Raw genomic sequence first — 19,638 nt, 5'->3', positions numbered from 1 at the left:
CTCCATGTGGTTGGATGTTTTGTTGATTTATTGTTGTGTTTAAGTAAGCCATCCTATTTATTTGAGAAGTGTGAACCATCCAGTTGACTCCTCGCCGTTTTGCACTTCCTTACCCGAGGAATGTGAGCCATCACCACTTTTAGGTAACATCAGCAGTAGGTGGTTTTGAGAACTACATCAGTCACCTTTACAGAGTACTTTTCCCAACCCTTTTCTGAGGGCTTGCTTGATTTCAGCAAGCCCAGGGCTACTTCCACTCCTGAGAGGATGTACGGACATCTGCCAGAGGATTTAATCCATTTGCCACCAGGTGTTCCCTCACGGATCTGTGGAGGTGGTGCTCCAGCAGGCTTGCTGTGTTTGAGTGTTGGGGGCTGCATTCACGGTGTTCTTCCATGAACCAGGTGCTTTTCTGCACCTCCTGCTGGATGGTTGGATGGCCATACCATTTTCTAACAGTATTTCTGCATCTCTTTCCTGGGTAGCCGTCCCCTTTAGGCGTGCTTGCAGTCAATCAAAAGATCCCCCAGTTGACACAGGCTGTCCTTGTTGTATGTCCTCAACTTCCTTCACCACTCAGACCTCCAATAGAACTCCCCTTTCACATTCCTCGTGTATCACTCTTCAGTTTCCTTAACTGCAGCTAGGGCAGGCAATAAGCCGTCATTCTGCTGCCTCTGTTTGCCTTAACTGTGTAGAGGCAGTGCCTTTAATTAGTGCTATGGGTGCAGTTTTGCATCTGTTTGGAGCCAAACCCTACAGGTGGAGGATGTGTGGCCTAAAGGATTGTAGGCGACTCGGGGAGGTCTTCGTTTATTGTGTGAATAAGCATTACCTGCACAACTTGCACCACGTAGTGCAGCAGAAATATTGTGGAATATCAGTCGCTTTTGATTCTGGGAGGACCGGTGCAGTTCTCTTTTGCTTCATATGTCACTTCCAAACCCGACACGATGCTGATAACACCTTTCCCATTTTGCATCCAATTACTGTCCCCAGTGACCTCTGCTTTCCGCTCAACTACAGCAGTCGCCACGAGAACACTCACAGAAGAATTTGGGACGTGCTTCATGTCTCTTGTCATCGGTTTGTTTCCCTTCTTGCCATCCTGCAGACTTTGCCCATTGGTCACAAGTGGATCCAAACACAGCATACACTCCTAAGGGAGAAGCAGGACTATATTTGTTGATATAATAGGGATATGCTGTAGTGATTTAACAGTGACACAGCAGGATCAGAGGTGGCTGGATACACTTGGTTATTTACTGCATGGAGGGTAGGGTTACGCACACACCTACAGGAGGCCCTCCCATTGAGTCACGAGGCTCAGAGTAGTTCCCCTTTCTTTCTCGTGTCTTCAGACCACAGAGGTAAGGAGCTAGGATGTGGCTGGATCCTCTCCTAGTCCCAAGCTTGGTCAAGGCTTTGTGTGGAAGGAATCATACGTGCACAGTCCCTCTAAGACAGAACCTTAGAGAGTACATGAAAGCTCCAAAGTAACCACGGGTGTCTTACAGAAGATCTGTATTGAGAAGGAGTCTTGATGTCAAGCTGCAAGGGATCTCTGTGCAGGTGTGAGCTGCAGAAACAGCCCTGCTCGAGGGCAGGTCCTGTGGTGCAGCCCGCTGCTGTGCAGCAGAGCTGGAGGGGCACTTGGGCTGCTCCCTCTTTTGGGGTAAGATGACTGCCTCCTTGCCGTGCTTTGTCTTAAGTCCCCTCTCAGTCTCAGCTGTTGAACTAAGTGTCAGCTACCAGTTGTTTCAGCCTCCCAGTCTGAGACAGCTTTGTGACGGTTCATCTCTTTGAGCCAGACTGTTTCCTGTGCTGCAGCTCATTGTCTTCCTCTGCAAGGCTGGGCAGTGCCCTGCAGAAGGGCTGAGCTGGGACTGGGACTGCTGCATTCCCTCACAGCTCCCCTGCCATTTCTCTTCTCTCTGCAGACTCCAGTTCAACTTCTGCCTTCCAGCCGTGATCATCCCAGCCTGCAGGAGAGCAGCAAATGGCCGCAGCACATCCAGTTGAGGTAGGGGTTGGGGAAGCAGGCAGGAGAGGCCAAGGGGCCAGGGATGTGAATGCAGGGGAAGAGGGAGGTGCCCTCAGCCAGCGTGTGTGTGCTGGGGACAGAAAAGCAGCTGGGGTGTGAGGTTCTGTCCTGTGCGAGCTGCTTGCCTGGGCCTTGGCTGTTCCCAGCAAGGAGCCTCTTTGCTTGCAGGAGCCCGTGAGCTTTGAGGAGGTGGCCGTGTATTTCAGCAGGGAGGAGTGGGCGCTGCTGGACCCTGTGCAACGAGAGCTCTACCGGGATGTGATGTTGGAGACATACCAGTGTGTGGCCTCGCTGGGTGAGAGCTTGTTTGCCTTTCCTCCTCGTTAGGGCACCTTTGGCTGTGCAGAATGAGCCTCTGCAAGCCGGGCCTTGAATAAACACCATGCAGCTACATATTGACTCACACCACAGTGCCAGCAAGAAAGGAGATACTGAAAAGCATGAGTTTCAGAAGGGATTAGTATGCACGGCACTCTGATCAAAGCCACAGAGTCAGTGCTGGCAAGCAGGCATCAGCCAGGAGGGAGAAAACCAGCCCTTGTGTTGTGTGTTGCTTGGTGCCACCAGCTCCAGCTCACAGATGAATCCCTGGTTACTGCTATGGAATTGAGGATTTTCCATGCAATTGCCATCAACATTTTGATGCCTTGACCACTGGTAGACTGTAAGAAAACAAATAAGCTGTTGTAAAGTTAATTTGAAAGAAAAAATATCCCTTCACAATGTTCAGAGATGTCAAAACATTCTTTGCTCCAAGGGAAGCTGTAGGCACAGTGTCATTTAGACCTAAATGGTGGTTTCTCCTTGGGGAGGGGCACAGAGTGGAGCTGTTGAACAGGCACTGTGCCAGCATGAGGGAAATGCTCTCTTGTTCCCTGTTTCTCTCCCTGAAGCTCCACTTCCAGCCCCCAAGCCCATGCTGATCTCCCTGCTTGAACGAGGGGAAGACCCCTGGATCCCAGATGTGCGTAGCCCTGAGACCATGCCAGGAGACCTCAGCCCAGGTGAGGTGGTGGAGGGAAGGGGAATGTTGGGGCTGTAAGAGCCTTCTCTGCCTGTGTTTTATTTTGGGCACCGTGTGCTATTGCTGCATTTCCTCTGTCATCCAGCAGCTGATGGGATCAAAAATACAAAGGAGGTTCCGCAGAGAAATTGTGTAGCGGAAATGCAGCTGAATCGCATCTCTGTGGAAGAAATCAGAAGGGATGTCCAGGAAGTCCTGCAGCAAGGTCAGGGTGAGCACATCAAGAAGCCCCTGGGAAAGCATCTGGGAATGACACTGAGGAACCCAGTGGACTCCAACATAGGTCCAAAGCAGCCTGAGGAAACCAGGAGCAAGGATGTGTGCCAGATGAAAAAGCAGAATCCATGCACTGAGTGTGAGAAAAGCTTTAAACTGGATTCCAGCATCACTAGCCACCAGTGCACGCACTCAGCAAAGAGGCATTACGAGTTCTGTGATTCTGCAGAGAGCATGAAATGGAGTCTCCACCCCACTGGCCAGCAGTGCATGTACACAGGAGAGAGAGCCTTTGAGTGCTCTGACTGTGGAAAGACTTTTACGGACAGTGGGAGCCTCACTTCCCACCAGTGTATCCACAGAAGAGGGAGACTGTACAAGTGCCTTGAGTGTGGGAAGAGCTTGAAAGGTATTTCTAAACTCAAAATACACCAACGTGTCCACACAGGAGAGCGACCGTATAAGTGCCTTGAGTGTGGGAAGAGCTTCAAAAACAGTTCCAGCCTCACCATCCACCATCGCATTCACACAGGAGAGAGACCGTATAAGTGCCTTGAGTGTGGGAAGAGCTTCAAAGGGAGAACCCACCTCACCATCCACCAGCGTGTCCACACAGGAGAGAGACCATATAAGTGCTCTGAGTGTGAGAAGAGCTTCATAAGCAGTTCTGATTTGAAGCTCCACCAGCGCATCCATACAGGAGAGAGACCCTATAAGTGCTCTGAGTGTGGGAAGAGCTTCATAAGCAGTTCTAATTTGAAGCGTCACCAGAGCATCCACACAGGAGAGAGACCCTGCAAGTGCTCTGATTGTGGGAAGAGCTTCATAAGCAGTTCTGATTTGAAGCTCCACCAGCGCATCCACACAGGAGAGAGACCATATAAATGTCCTGAGTGTGGGAAGAGCTTCAAAAGGCGTTCTGAATTGAAGATGCACCAGCGTGTCCACACAGGAGAGAGACCATATAAGTGCTCTGAGTGTGAGAAGAGCTTCATAAGCAGTTCTGAATTGAAGATGCACCAGTGCATGCACACAGGAGAGCGACCCTATAAGTGTCCTGAGTGTGGGAAGAGCTTTAAAAGGTGTTCTGAGCTGACACTGCATCAGAGCATCCATCAGGAAAAAGAGACCCTGTGAGTGTCCTGAGTGTGGTAAGAGCTTCAAAGGGAGTTCTGAATTGAAGCTGCACCAGCATATGCACACAGGAGAGAGACCATAGCTTCTGTCAGACATTTTAGAACATTTTGGCCAGGCCTGCATGCAGGGAGATGCCTGGGAACTTGTCTTTTCTCTCCCTCAGAAAATCCCATCTACTGTGTTACCAGAATGTCTGCACCAGTGAGCTGAAATGGCAGGAAGCCTTGAGTGTGAGAAGGGCTTTGTGCCTAGCAGAGAGCTCCTCACACTCCCAGAAGAACTTCATGCAAAGCTCAGTCCTCATTAAACATTGCAGTCCACAGGACAGGTAGCTACTAGGACTGCATCTCCTGCAGGAAGAGTTTCTCTCAGGGCTGGTGCCTCATTTCTCATGGGAAAACCCCCAGCAGGAGAGACCCTCAAAATGCTGGAGAGCCCAGGGATGAGGGAGACCAATGCTTCTCTCCATGCAGGAAGAGTTTGCAAAGGAGACGGCATCACCGACACCCTCTGCAGAAGGGACTTAACCCAGGAGCTTCAGATGGCCTTTCCTTGCTGCCCAAAGCACTTCTCTCACCATGCCCGCTTTCCACTTCTACTCTTCCCACCAGCTGCTTTTTGATGCTGTTTCCTAGTGGAGAAGTGGTTGTGTAGGGATCTGCTGTGTGTCTGTGTGCATGTGTTGCTCTCAGTCATTTCTGAGCGCACTGATGCATCCCAGAGAAGGGTCAGCAGAGCAGTAAGGTGGCTCTTGGAGGTTTTCTGAGAATCTTCTGTAGTGGAAAGAGAAGGGGGTGAATAAAGTAGCTGAGTTGTTCTGGAGCTTTCTTCACTGTAGTCTTGTTTTTGCTCTTAAAATAAATGTCAGCATGTGGAATGAGGAGAGGGAAAGGTGCAAGCAGGGTTTCGTTTTGGTGCCCTCTCCAGCCCACTGCTTGCTTCTGGACAAGGCATTTCCTTTCTTAATAGGGGAGATGCTCCAGGCCCTTCACCATCTTCGTGGCCCTCCGCTGGACTCTCTCCAAGAGATCCCTGTCTTTTTTGTACTGGGGAGCCCAGCACTGGACACAATATTCCAGATGAGGCATTAATAGGGCAGAGTAGAGGGGGAGGATCACCTCCTTCGACCTGCTGGACACGCTCTTTTTAATGCACCCCAGGATGTCATTGGCCTTCTTGGCTACAAGGGCACACTGCTGGCTCATGGCCAATCTGTTGTCCACCAGGACGCCCAGGTCCCTCTCAGCAGAGCTCCTCTCCAGCAGCTCTTCCCCCAGCCTGTACCGGTGCATGTAATTATTCCTCCCTAGGTGCAAGATTCTACACTTGCTTTTGCTAAACCTCATCCGGTTTCTTACTGCCCAGCTCTCCAGCCTGTCCAGGTCTCGCTGAATGGCAGCACAGCCTTCAGGCATGTCAGCCAATCCTCCCAACTTCGTGTCATCAGCAAACTTGCTGAGGGTGGTCACTATCCCCTCATCAAGGTCGCTGATGATGTTTAACAAGACCAGACCCAGTACAGACCCCAGGGGGACGCTGCTAGTTATACGCCTCCAGCCAGACACCACACCGGCAATGACAACCCTCTGCACTCTGCCAGTCAGCCAATTCTCAACCCACTTCACTGTCCACTCATCTATCCCATACTTCCTCAGCTTTATAAGGATGTCATGGGGGACAGTATCAAAAGCCTTATTGAAATCAAGGTAGACTACATCTACCGCCCTCCCCCTGTCCACCCAGCTAGTGACATCTTCATAAAAGGCGACCAGGTTGGTCGAGCACGACCTCCCCTTGGTGAACCCATGCTGAGTACTCCTGATAGCCTCCATATCACCCAGTTGTCTGGAGATGGCATCTAGAACAAGCTGTTCCATCACCTTCCCTGGGACAGAGGTGAGGCTGACTTGCCTGTAATTACCTGGGTCTTCCTTCTTGCCCTTTTTGAAGACTGGAGTCTTTTTGCTTTTATAAACAAAGCTCTTCTTGTGGGTTGCTGAGCACTCTGAGGTTCTTTGAAGTCAATTGACTACAAACCTCCTGAGTGGCCCTCTGTATCTCATAGGACTGGCACTGCCAGATTTTCTCTTGTATCCTAGGCATAGCCAAAGGCCATGTAAAAGGTGACTGCTTTTTTCATCATGGCTTTATTAAAGCTAACAAATATTGGCAATAATGGATTTCTGTCACTGAATACCAGTGTAGTCTCCTCTGTTTACTGAAGGCTGTGCAAAAGCTCTTGGACAGACCTAAAGCTGAATACTGAACAGCAAAAGATCAGCTATGAGCACAGGTGTAAGAGGTGGTGGAAATCCATATTGTCATTTGGAGCTGCTAGGCATCCACAACGATGCAGGTGGGAATGGCAGCTGGTGAGTAATAAATGCAAAGAAGGACCCAATCAGCGTCTAACAAATACACTGCAGGAAGATAAAGGAAATCCGTTGAGGGTTTGTATCCTTATAGTGCATGAGGAACTACTTGGAAACAGGTTGGGAAAGCAGAGGGGCCAGGAGGTGACCATAGTGGCCTGACGAATGAAAGCAGCCTCAAATAGATTCATCAGACCACCTGCTGTTGGAGCCAGACTCATGCTGAGCCTGCAGTTGCACAAACCCACTGACTTGCAGCATCCAGGCTGTAGGTGCAGGAGAAATACCATGTACCATTGCCTGCTGGTGGGATGTGCATCTGGCTGCTTCCTTGCAGCTTCAGCTCTGCTCTGCAGCTCCCTGTGTCCATGAGGAAAGCATGTCTTTGCTCAGGGGTGCTGTTTGTATGAAGAAGAGCAACTTATGAACTCCTTCTCTTATGTGAGTATAACCTTTCTCCCCTGCAGTCGGAGGGGATTTGCACCAAGAGCCAGGGGAGAGCAGACTTCCTTGTGCACAGCATAGCCAGGACAAAAGAAATTGTGCTACAGACTGTCAGTTCAGACTGTGTGTTTAGGAAAAGTCACTAATTTTGTGTCTTTCCCTCTGGAGTTTAATACAGGGAAAACCCACTCAGCTGCTCTTCCTGCTGGAGTTGCTGGCTTTCCCCATCCGACAAAGTGATCCCTGTGGTCACTGCAGAGGGAGGCAGAAAAGAATGGATGGCACCACAAGCTCATTATAAAAATGTGGGGAACCAGAGTTAATGAATCTTGGATGAGCCCCTGATCAGCCTGGCCCTGGGTGTGGCAATGGAGGGAGCTGGTCCAGGAGGATCTGATTAAAATCTCATAGCAATGACAGTCCCTAGAATGCAGGAGGCTGTGATGTGTCTATCTGTGCTTGCATCTGGTAGGGGCCACTGATGTAGAGCTGGGATCTCTCTGGATTAGATCAGTAGGATTTCTACCAGGACAGATATTATAGGGATTTACATGTTCCCTGACCTGGCAGCTTGCCCTAATGAAACACTGATTATGCAACAGCAATCTAACTTAAGCTCTAGCCAAAAAAATCCTCTGTGCTGAGAGATGGTGAGAGTACTCTCTCTGCAATGGCAAGGATTTGAAATTGTGCAGTGCATTAAGTTTGCAGATAATGAAACAATCAGGCTGTTTATTGTTGGTGCATGAAAAACAAAACTGGAAAAACTACAATTAGTGCCTGCCCTGAGATTCTCCTAGTTGTATGGCCAGATTAATGGATTAAAGTGTTTCCTTTGTGTGTATGGGAGATTAGTTCTGCTTGTCTCTCATTTCATGGCCAGTGGAGCTAAGGATAGCTCAAGGTGTCTGATATATAGCAGAATCAGAACTGAACCCCGGTGTCCTGCTGCCACATCCAGGAGCTGTGAACCCTCCTTTGCTGTCCAGCAGACCCCCGGTGCTGGGCATCCCTGAGAGCTGGCTGCGAGGGATGGAGGAGTTGCAGGATTCCTGCGTTTCTTGCTACCAGCTGCCTCTTCCTGAAGGAGAAACAAGTAAACAGTGAGTACAAGCAGCTGAGCGTGGAAAGGGATAGAAGATGGTATGGGACTTACCACTTTGTCAGTGTGAAAAGGGCTGTTCCCAAGGCAGTATATGTCCCAGAGGCTGGAATGGACTACAGATGGCTGAGATGCTGCATGCAATTGTTTTTCAATCTTTGCTGTGATAACGCTAAAGGCAGGGCAGCTTGATGAATAGACTGCTGAGCTGGCACCTGTGAGCTTTCAGTGGAGTCTGCCTTCATCAGGACATTTTTTCCCCCTCTTTTGCCCATCTCTGAAGAGGAAATAGTGTCATCTGCACAGTGAAACATCCTGAGACCTACAGCACTAAGAACCTGCTACCAGTACCACCAGGGAGAAAATGTTTGCCAAGCAGCCATCAAGTGCTTTTTCAAAGTTCTGCCACACCACATCCATCTTTCTTCCAGCTGCAGAGACCTCCCACCTTCTCACTCCATGAAGGGGATGGGAGATCCAGCCCCAGGCAAGTGGATGGGGTTAACCTGTGGATTCTTCTAGTGCCAGGTTTTAATCAAAGAGCTGGAGTTATGCCAGAGCCAGTCAGCTGTGGTGGTGGGTGTGTGAGAGTCTAGCACATCTTGATTATTAGGGGCATTAAGAAAGCCATTCAGAATTTAGCGATCTCAAACAGCACTAAGTAGGGTGTTAGAAGATGAGCTAATGTTCCCTTTAATACCCATCTTGGTTCTCCTTTTCTTAATTTCTTTTTATTTTCTTCTTCTTTTTTTTTTTTCTTTTTCTTTTCTTTTTTTTTTTTTTTTCCTCAGACTTTACAAACCTGTATGAACAATAAAACTAGGTATTGTTTTAATAAGGGACTGCCTCTAAGACACGAGTTGCATTCTTAAAATGCTTTAAATGGCTATGGAGGGAGATGAAGGCCAAGCAGGAAGGACAGAGAATACAAATGTCCCAGGGATTGGACATGTGCTTGTGGGTCAGCATTGCCTGGAGCACCTCAGTGTCCATTTCCTCTGTCTTCAACCTACACAAACTGGTGCAGCTGGTCAGCTGGGAGTCAGGGCACAGTGCCTGACCTCGCAGTATCAAATACAACTTGGAATCTCAAGGGGGAAATAGTTGGAAAGGAATTCAAGAGGTCACTTAGGCTCTCTCTGTACTGACAACCTGAATAGTTAAATTATTCCTGGTTTTCAAAGTAATGTATATCCTTCCTTGGCACTCACTGTTAATCAGTGCTTGGTTACAAAAGACTGCAAGTCTTATTCTGGAGCCAGCTTCCAATTTTTGCAGTGATTCTGTGATGTTCCCATCCTGAGAGCCTAGAAATGAGTTTACATTTATGGTTGTATTTGTTTGCACTGGGTTTTCTTCATTCTGTGTTTTGCTGAACATTTCCCCTAAGTGAAGATAAATATCCTAATTTTTATGTGCTGTAACAGTCTCTTTAAAAGTCCTTTGAAAGGGAAAGCCCTTTCCTGATGTGTTTCCCCTCCCTCCAGTCTTGTAACAGAAGCCACAAGCATTTCCAAACAAAGCTTTTTACAATTCTCTTTCTATCTTTTCATCTCTATTTCATTATATGGCCTATAGCGCTCATTCCTCCTTTCTGCTTGTTGAGTAAGTAGTGAATAAATCACTATTTATTGGCGACCAAAGGACTGCTGCTGTGAAGTGAAACATTAACAGGGTGAGAGAGAGCCAGGACTGCTCAACAAGGTTCATCTTCAAGCACTACATAGCTGTGCTCATCTGGGGCACCCAGAGCAGAAGGAATGGCAGAGAAGGACCGTGAGCTGCAAACTGCAAAGGAAGCCCAAGCTGGTGAGAGAATTTCTTAAAACTCCTTTTGCTAAACTGAAGGCAAAAAGGCACCAGGAGTGATGAGAAGTTTCCCTGATGTGCACAGGCTGACTAGTGACCCGCTAACAGGCACTTAAAGACAGTTTAGGTGTTTGATATTGTTAGTGTTGTTGACTGACATACCTTTACAAGTTTGAGTCCCTAAGGACTAGTGAGTAGAACAGGGAGGCAGGACTGAAGACTTGTGGCATATTTTCTTGGTTGATCAAGTGAAACATTTGTGTTTATTTTTTTAAATTACTCTGGGATGAGTCTGCAGGTGACTGGGAGCCAGTCTTGGTCTGTCCAAATAAGTTAAGCTGTGATCTTTTCTATAATGGAAGAACTGGAGAAAGGAATCTGGAGAGATCATCTTGTCCATCTGAAGACAGACCACAGCCTGAAGTGTTCCTGGCACAGCTGTAACTTTTTCTTAGGAAAAGAGGAGAGAAACAAAGATATGGTGAAAATACTATTAAAGGATGACCAGTGTGTGTGAATTCAAAATGAGACTCATTAGAAAGAGACCAGTGTGGCTGAGCTGAAAATCAAGAAGGAATTGAACAAGATGAATGCAGACATAAATGAATTGATCAGCTGAGTATAAACAGATTAATGTGTACAGCACTGCAGGATAAAGTACTGAGGATCTAAGAATTGTAAATGCAAAAGGAAAATGCAGATTGTCCTCCTGTGGATTTAGGGATCTGAAAAATGTAGAAGATTGACTCGAAGTTGTAAACTAATATATTCATGGAAACTTACAGCTATGCAAGGCATCTGGTAGCCAAGTTTTACATTGAAGCGTGGATCATCTTACAGGTTGTCCGCTTGCAGGAAGAACAATGCAGAAAAAATCTTACATAAAGCAAAGCAGTCCTTGCTTGCCAGTTGAAGTTGTTTAGAACAGGCTTTTCATGGAAATTCAGAAGAGTGAACATCAGAGGGGCACCTGATTCATCTGCCAGCTCTGGAACAGGGCCTGACATATTCAGCCAGTCCCTAAGATGATCTTAAATATCCAACACCAAGGACTGCCTCAACTGCGCCACCTTTCTGCCAGTGCTCCCACATCCTTGCAAGAGGGAAATTTGGACAAAAGAGGCCCCAGATCTTCTTTACTGAAGTCAGTTATTTTCCTCATCTTATTAATGAAGGTAGAGAATAGTTGATCTCTGTGTCATTTTTCCTGGGGGTAGCATTTGGCAGCCATTCCTGAATTTCATCTTATTCATTCCAGAGCCACAAGATGTTATCTCCCACATAAAAATTTTGAGTTAATGCCCTATTCTCCATCCCAGTTTTGGGCACAAGTGCAAGCAGCCTGCTGGCTGTGCTTTTGTTCTCTTTGCTCATGGAGAAGTTGGGAACCTGCATGTTTTCTACCTTCCCAGTTTGGTGAGAAAGTATTGTGAGAGGGATTTCCTGTTTGCCCACTGGATGGATATTTCACATGAAGCCTCACTTGCCTTTTTAAAGATAATGGTGAAGCTTGTGCTACCTCTGACTCTTACAGGGAAGTTGGTTCAAAAACAATATCCACACCTTGAAGTGAATTTGATCAGGCTGTAGCAATTTGAGCACAACTGAAGCATCTGAATATTGTATATTGTGGCTTCTTCTTTCTTTTGTTGAAGACATACAAAAAGAACACAACTTCCCTGGCTTCTCTCGATCAGCCTTTGTTTGCTCGTTTTCTAGTTTCAATAAGACTTTCATTTTCCTTCCTCTTTCTCCAGTATTTACAGCATTTCTAACACCTTTTCTTATTGCCTTTTGTGTCCCCTGCTAGCTATAATTCATTTTGTGCCTTAGCTTTTCAGCCTCTATTGCTCCATACTCGATCTGTTTGTTTGTACTCATCTTCAGAAGTGTCACCTTATTTCCATTTGTGGTACAATTCCTTTCCAATTCTCATCCCAGCCACACAGGTCTCCTATCAAGTTCTATTCAACTTGCATCTGAGTTGCTTGCACATATATTCTCCTTAACTCATTCTCACTGTTTGCTTTGACTTATTATTTATTACTACACATTTTTATTCTTTTTTCCCCCTTTCTGTCTGAGAAAACCTTCCAGAAGATAATGGCCTAAACATCTCTGCACTGTATTTGACAAGCAGCATGTTAATTCTACTGACTGATACATATATTTTTTTTCATGCTAGTATTAGAAAAATCATTTAGCTGGTGTAAAGCACAGGTCTGTGTACTCACAAAGGAAGCATAGCTGCAGGATTCTGAAGATAATATTAAGGCATCACATTGCATCAGCATGGGAGCCCTGCATGAGGGATGCTGAAACCTCTCCTGTCTTGCTTTTGTGTAATCCTTTAATAAACTTCACTGTGTTTGTCCTGCTCATCTGTGCATAGCAGAACACAGCAGGCTCCTACTGAGGCTTGCTGGAGATGCTTTGGCAAGTAAGAGAGACCAACAGCTGACTTGGAAATATTTCTGCTGCCTTCAGTAAGGGGTCAGATTGACAGGACTCAAGAGTATATGCTGGCCTGGTGTGCAGGAGACAGGACCAACTTGCACATGATCTGTTATTTGTGTTGCTCTTAGCCTTGAATATACTTTAAAGTCATTCTTGCCTGTGAAATGGGCTTAACAGAGATGTTCTCTGTGTCTTGTTAGCAAGAACTGAAGACAGGCTAAGGATCTGTGGTATGAGCAGATGCCTCTTTCCTGGTTTGTCAACTGCAAACCTGGCTCCATTATACCCAGCACTAGCAGCAACTTGGTGCTGGAGCTAGGGGTGAGTTTATGGAGACACTGGTGCCAACTGCAGATCCTGGGTATGATCTGTGCTTTTTCTGATAAGAAACAGGAGGAATATTTGGGAAATTGCTTTGAATATTTGCCTTTTAAGGAAGCCAAATGGAAGGGGAAGAAAAAGCCCTGCACTGCACCCAAAATGCCACAGAGCTGCAGCCACTCAGGGTGGTTTATGGGAAGGCTGTGAATTTTGTTGTAACTGCAGGCATTGCTGGGGAGTACTGATAAGGAGCTCCCTGGATTCCCGTGGGAAGGGCAAATGAGGAGGGACACCAGGGTGGGTGCCTGCTGGGAGCCGGGGGCTCCCTACCCAGCATAGAAAGCATTTGCATCATAGGGATCCCAGAGGTGGCCTTTTGTATATAAGGAGATGTTACAGCGGATTTGAAGCTGCTTCTGGGTGCTGTCTGTGCCCTCAGGATTAAACTGCCCCATAGGGGAAGTCAAGGATGTTCCAGGGAGTTGGTGTGGAAATGTACCCTGGTCCTGGAACAGCAAAGAAATGACTTAATACCGTGCAGGCACCTATGACATCCAGTGTCTAAGGGTGATGAGTGTTTCAGTGGTTATGACTTGGAGTAACATGATTTTTCAGTGGAGCGGGACCCCTGTGGAATGAACCTGACATTACCACAATGGAGGACAGATTGATGCTTTTCTCCTAAATCAGCAGGCTCTAGAGGTCTCTGGGACCCTGGATTTTTATTCGTCTCACGTGTGTGCAGCATACGGGGCTGTGCTGGGTTGATGTGTGTAAGACAGCTGGGAGCATGCCAAGCAAACTGGAGGTCTGTGCTACAAAGTGCTCACAGCCCCAACCTGCAGAAGGTTTAAGCTGCACTCCCCAGCTCTTCCTGAGCTCTGCTGTTGTCTTTCTTTATGGCATCTCCCTCCCCTTTCTGCCCTGGCCGCAGAAATGTGCTCAATTAGGGTTAACTCAAACTGAATCAAACTTCATGCCTGAGGTTGGAAATCTTCCCAGTCAACTCACCACGGCCACAGAGCATGGTGGGAGACGAGGCGAGAGGGGAGATGAACACTTTTCAGAGAAACGAATCCAAGGAAATTTGTTCACTTTTATTTCTGCAGGAGATGATCCCCCCAAAGGAGATTTCCCTGTTCAGAAAAAATCTCCGGTGAGTGTTACAGCTCATTTACTTTGCTATGCTTTCTGCTCAGCTTGCTCTAAACATTGCAAGATCTCTCTGTTCTTTCCTCTTTTGTGCTCTGGCTAGAGACAAACACCCTTTCTTGCAGAGGGTTGAAGTAAGCGTTAACAACTCCATGCAAATATTCCCTCCACTAACCTGATTAAGTTGACAAAGGGCAGCTTAAAGTGTAAAAATGAACTGCATCCTTGGGGAAAAATAAAAGTGAGGGTTTGCATTGCTGCCTTTTTCCTGAATGCTCCTTTCCTTGTGGGAAAGGACTTCCTTCTGTCAATTGCAGGGAGCTGTCATGCATGGGTAGGAGGGAGCTGGGTTGTGCGTTTGCTTCCTTTGGTGAGACCATTGAGACAGGTTTCCAGGTGCTGCTAAGCAGGAGGAGGGATGGGGACTTTGGACAGGCCACTGATGTGTGTCCCAGAGCCTCAGCTTTACGTCTTTGGCTGTGAGTTAAGCCAGATTCATTGTTTGCTTACCTTGCAGCTCTTGCGTTTGTGTAGGTTTTCAGGCTAGTTCCAGCTGAGGGCTTGACACTAAATACCGTACACTATATTGGCTTTGGTAAGAAAGAGGCTTGTTTTGCACGTGCTTTGATTCACAGGACAGTGTGGTAGTAATTGCTCTTGCAGCCAGTTATGTCATAAGCAAGCTAGATATTTAGCTGACTGTTTTAAGTACTGTGCAGGCATTAATTATTGGGTATTCAGAGCTCATGTGAAATACTAATCTTAGTCCTATTTTGCAGCTGATCAGCAAGAGAGAGAAGTGAAAGCAAACAACTCTGCCACTGGCACTTTAAGGGATCCCTTATTTTCTCTCTCTCTCTCTCTCTCTCTCTCTCTCTTTTTTTTTTTTTTTTGTTTTTTTTTTTTTTTCTTCTTGAAGACACAGATCTATCAACTTCCACAATATTTCTAAGAGCTCCATAATCCTGCACATCCCAGGCTTACAGTGGTTAGCTAAGCACAGCAGTGTAGCTGTGTGATCGTCAATCCAGGTTTAGCCTCTTTGCTTTTGCTGGGGCTATCTGCTGAGCAAGGTCCTCCTCTGCAAAAGTGAGCAAACTGCAGCTGGCTCTTCCCATGGATGAAGGTTGCCCACTTTTGGATGTCCAGGCAGGCCCCATGCAGGTCAGTGATGTAGCAGAGAGAGCACCTGAGTGTTTCTGTGTGCGCTGATGCTGTCTCACAGCATCCAGGCCAGACGAAAGTGTCCCTGCTTGTAAGTCCCTTGCTCAGCATTTGTAAGCAGTTACTTAAGGTGCTGGCTCAGGCACTGGGGAAGGTTTAGCTGTACAGTCTCTCTTCTTGCTCCCCTTTTCCTGCTTGCAGACACTGATGTGTTGGAGGTGCCCATCCCAGAGCAGGAGCCACTGCCAGGGTTTCTGTCACTACAGGTCACAGCATGGCACGTTGTACCTCCTACTGATGCACACAGATCCTGCAGGGTTTGTGCACGGAGCAGTGATTTCAGGCAGCAGCTTTCCCTACACCTGGCTGCCTTGGCTTTGTGGAGTCCCACTCTGTATCTGCATCAAATGCTATTAATTATCAGAGTACTGACAACGAGGTCTGGGAAAGAGTGGAAGAAAGATATCCCTGTTATGTCATTTTATTTCCAAGTTCAAAAAATGCCACAAAGTAACCAGAGGAAGCATTATTTCCTCCTTATGGCTTTTCCTCTATAATATTAAGAACGTGTTGCGGGAGAGCATTGTGCATTTGTGCATTTGCAGCTTCTATATACTGCCATTTTTCAGGCTGGTCTAAAAGCAGGAGCCCTGGGTCCAGTTTCCAAGGGAGCACCCTCTGTGCACTCTGTCTTGGTAGCCATATGCTGAGCACGACAGCTTCAGCACAAACGATAAATGAAATGGATAATTACATCTTTATTCAAGTGAACCCAAGAGTCCAAGGGTTTCTTAATAACAAGGCATTCCATGAATAGTGAGAGGAAAGTATTTCAAAAATCACAAAAATATCACAGATACTGGGTTAGGGAATGGAAATGGGTTTAGTTACAGTGTTGTGTTGTTTTTGTTTTTATTTTATTTAGCAAACAGTTTCTTCTCTTCTGTGGTCCTCGTATAATCTTGAGTGAGACACCATGATTAGCTAGTCATCTAACCTAGGAGGCATTGCTTTGGGAATCCAAATAAGCTCAAGTCTCGTGGTGGAATAAACCTCAATAAACACATCTATCTTCTTATCTGTGTTTGCATTTGAGACTCTGGGAAGTAATAGAGGAATTCATTACTTCTGACACGAGGTACAGAAATGCATACGAAGAGTTCATCTCACCATACCACGGCTGTTTAAAACTTTGGATGTAAATGCAGATGACAGTATTACACCCCCGTCCCTCACCCCATATATGGCCAGCCTGTCTCTCCCACTAATTGGCAGAGCTGTGAAATCTTGCTGTCCTTGGTGGGAGGCAGTGGAGATAAGCAGCTTCCAGCAGCTCCCAGCTGCTTAGCTGGGACCACCGTGGGTAGTAGAGGGATGGGGGCCTGCACAAGGTCATGCTAAGACCTGGCTGTTCAGGTGCCTTGCACTTCATTTGGAAACAGCAGATTTTAGCTTGAGTGAAGTTGATATCAATAAAAAAGTAGCCAATTTCAGACAGGTTTGAGAAGTGCATAGCTCTTTTGTTTGATTTTTGTTTAATGAATTGAATTGTCCATAGCTCTGCCAGCATTCTTGGGATATGAAATAGCTGCCGTGGCTGAAGCTCTGCTGCAGTAAATGCAGTGGTGCAGTTTGGTGTAACTGAGGTGCAGAGACTGAGGGCAGTTGACACTGAGGAAGAAGCAGCTCTCTGGGTGCTGGGGGAGGCAGCAGTTTCAGGGGAGAGCAGTAACTCTGTGTGAAGTATAGATAAAAATGCATCTGAAGGTGTATTTTGCGTCTCAGTGGGATGTTATGTTGCAGCAGAGAGGCAGTACAATCTTTCCAAAGAAGTTTCTAGAGCTTAGGGCATAGCAGATGTTGGCTGCTGGCAGTTCTGGAGTCCCTTTGCTGTTCCTTATGGGGTCCACACCTGCCAGGAGGGTTCATAGGGAACCCTAACCAAAGCAAGATGGATGTGTGGCCTCCTTACTCCTTTGAGTCCAACCTGCAGGTTAGCCAGGCAGCACTGAGCACCTGGCTTTCAGACTGGACTCCTCTCTGCTGCCCAGGTGCCGTGTGGATGTGTTGCTGGGGTGAAAACTGTCGATAAGCTGATATGTTCTACTTTAATTCCTGTAGAAACTCTGTGGCTCCAACTACCCCCTGAGCATCGCCTTCATTGTGGTGAATGAGTTCTGTGAGCGCTTCTCCTACTATGGCATGAGAGGTATGTGGCCCATGGGAAGAGACTATCCGATCCTTGGGTTTCTGTATATGATGGCCTGGCGTTCCAGAGTTCTGCTGTATATGGTCTCAGTTGTCTTTCAAAATAAACTGGTATTCTGGGATATAAACATGAACAGCACACCCTGATGTTGAAGCTAGACCTGTTTTAAACACGAATTGGGACTAGAGACCTCCAGTGTTGCTTCCAGTCTGAATTTTTTATATCATTCTTGGTCTCAAACCAGTTTTTCCAGCATGTGATGCCTTTCAGTTGTGTGCATTCTGCGTGTCTTTGAATTGAATCATATAGGCACCTAATTTGCAAATAGAAAATATGCATAAACAGAACTACAGGTTCAGGTGTGATAAGCTAGAAAATATATTTTCCAGCTAAACACAAATGCTTATGAGCAGGGGAAGCCTGATACTCACATACCTCATTTGAGCTTCTCCTGTGTCAGGGATTATGAGGAATAGATCTGAAAGCACAGATCTTTCCACAGCAGTGCTCATAGCTGGTACACAAGTCCTTGTTTTCCTTGTCACTGTGATGTAGCTTCCTGCTTACCCACAGAGACGCACATCAATTATCTGATGTGGTTTGCTTGCTTCCTTTTAGCTGTCCTGACGCTGTATTTCATAAGCTTCTTCCACTGGGATGAGAATCTCTCCACTGCTGTGTACCATGCCTTTTCTGCTCTCTGTTATTTCACACCTGTCATTGGAGCCATCGTGGCAGACTCATGGCTGGGGAAATACATTAAGTAGACATTTCTCTAATTCAGACAGGATCTGTCTGCAATGTACAGCCTGCATGAGATTCAGTGCTGCCCGCGCTTCTGATTTTGAGCTAGTTCACGGTGCAGCAAAGACACACTTTTGACATATTAACAGCTTCTCTATGTTAACTGGTGAACAACTAATGTGTTTGCTCATGCTGTTACACGCTCCCCTTTCACCCAATGACCAATAGGCAATGCAATTCAAATCAATAAATTAAATCATAGATCACAATGTTCCTCCCCTCTCCTTCCCCATGAACCTTGAGGAAACTAAGATACAGGGTGGTTAACCCTCAGCTTGCCAAGTTCTGTTGCTGAGATAGATTCAAAGTGGTAAGGAAGCAGTATTGTCCTCTTGATCTAGTAGTTTCAGATGAAATGTCACTAGCTGTACTCACATATGCTTTCTCAGTTTAGGGAATGCATGAACACAACCATTTTTATCCCAGAGTAACCTGGACTCGGACAAATCATCTCCCTTAGTACAAAACCAGCTAAGCTCTCCCTGAGAAAATTAGGGACTCTTCCCTTAGGCTGATAATTTGCAGGCAGGGCCACCATCTGACCCAGAGTGGTGGTGAGCAGCTGTACACAGGCCATTCTTTCCTTGGCACTGTCTGCTCTCTGCCTGAGGAGTCTTGCTGTTAGTGATGAAGTGCAGCTGAACCCTTCCCTATAGGTCTAAGCACATCTGGCAGTGTGAGTCTCTACATGGAAAAAAATGGCTGCAATATGCCTTTGTAGCAGAAAGCTCTTCAAGAGATATCACTATTCCTTTTTTTCTTTGTGCTTTATTTTAGTCATTTTCTCGAGTGAAATAAACCTACACACACGCACATACACAAAGTTGGCTTGTTTTTTAACTTCATTAGTTGTCTGTGAATACTCATTGCTGTTTGAGGATGGATATCCATCTTGCAGCGTAATGTTGTGAAAAAATAAACCATTAGGCAAACTTTTGTGCACTAGGCAAGAGGTTTTTCCCGGAGTAATCCCCTGGTCTTTATAAATGGTAGTTTTTGCTGCAATAGCTAAACCAATCCTAAGAACAAGATAACAGATTAGAGGAGCTCATGGGGCTTCTTCTAGATTCTCTTTCCTAACAAGTCCTTCCATTCTCGCTTTGAGCATTTTGTCTGCACATAAATAAATAAATGTGTTGATCTCGAAGACAATGAAGCAATGTAATGTACTCAAAAGCCTGACCCTTCTGGTCAGATTTCCTGCTCACACTCACCAAGATGTGGGAAGCAGATAGATGAGCTCAGTCCTCCAGAGGTGCTTGAGATTCAATTCAGTCTTGTAACAGGAAAACCACACTCCTAATTTGGTTGTAGTAATCAGGTGGGTTGAAAGCGTGCAGCAGTCCCTATGGATTCCTTCCAGCACAGTTAAGTGCATTCTAC

At 46.5% G+C, this 19,638-nt stretch overlaps 2 protein-coding genes and 1 long non-coding RNA gene across 4 annotated transcripts; 2 read left to right on the top strand and 1 right to left on the bottom strand.

Moving 5' to 3' along the window:
• Window positions 1-610: 610 nt before the first annotated feature.
• LOC146756557 (uncharacterized) lies at window positions 611-5,243 on the top strand. Of its 2 annotated transcripts, XM_085524011.1 has the most exons (3): window positions 611-2,339; window positions 2,938-3,048; window positions 3,154-5,243. In XM_085524011.1, the coding sequence occupies exons 1-3, from the start codon at window positions 2,306-2,308 to the stop codon at window positions 4,419-4,421; spliced, it is 1,413 nt and encodes a 470-aa protein (XP_085380137.1). In that variant the 5' UTR covers window positions 611-2,305; the 3' UTR covers window positions 4,422-5,243. The 2 variants fall into 2 exon arrangements, with proteins under 2 accessions (XP_085380137.1, XP_085380136.1); XM_085524010.1 differs by having other exon boundaries at window positions 611-3,048.
• A 2,706-nt stretch (window positions 5,244-7,949) lies between these two features.
• LOC146756556 (uncharacterized) lies at window positions 7,950-8,641 on the bottom strand. Its single transcript, XR_014937385.1, has 2 exons — window positions 8,394-8,641; window positions 7,950-8,318 (listed from the first exon to the last, which is right to left on the bottom strand). It is a non-coding gene; the product is annotated as an uncharacterized LOC146756556 (long non-coding RNA).
• A 1,419-nt stretch (window positions 8,642-10,060) lies between these two features.
• Window positions 10,061-18,218, top strand: LOC146756555 (solute carrier family 15 member 2-like). The gene is made up of 4 exons (XM_085524231.1): window positions 10,061-10,148; window positions 14,036-14,082; window positions 17,364-17,451; window positions 18,070-18,218. The coding sequence occupies exons 1-4, from the start codon at window positions 10,100-10,102 to the stop codon at window positions 18,216-18,218; spliced, it is 333 nt and encodes a 110-aa protein (XP_085380357.1). The 5' UTR covers window positions 10,061-10,099.
• Window positions 18,219-19,638: the final 1,420 nt, after the last annotated feature.

This window comes from Coturnix japonica, chromosome 26, assembly GCF_054131305.1.
Source record: "Coturnix japonica strain WE chromosome 26, WE-NBRP24, whole genome shotgun sequence".
Taxonomy (NCBI): Eukaryota; Metazoa; Chordata; class Aves; order Galliformes; family Phasianidae; genus Coturnix; species Coturnix japonica.
The sequence above is the reverse complement of the archived record's forward strand: the minus strand, read 5'-3'. Positions and strand labels throughout refer to the sequence as shown.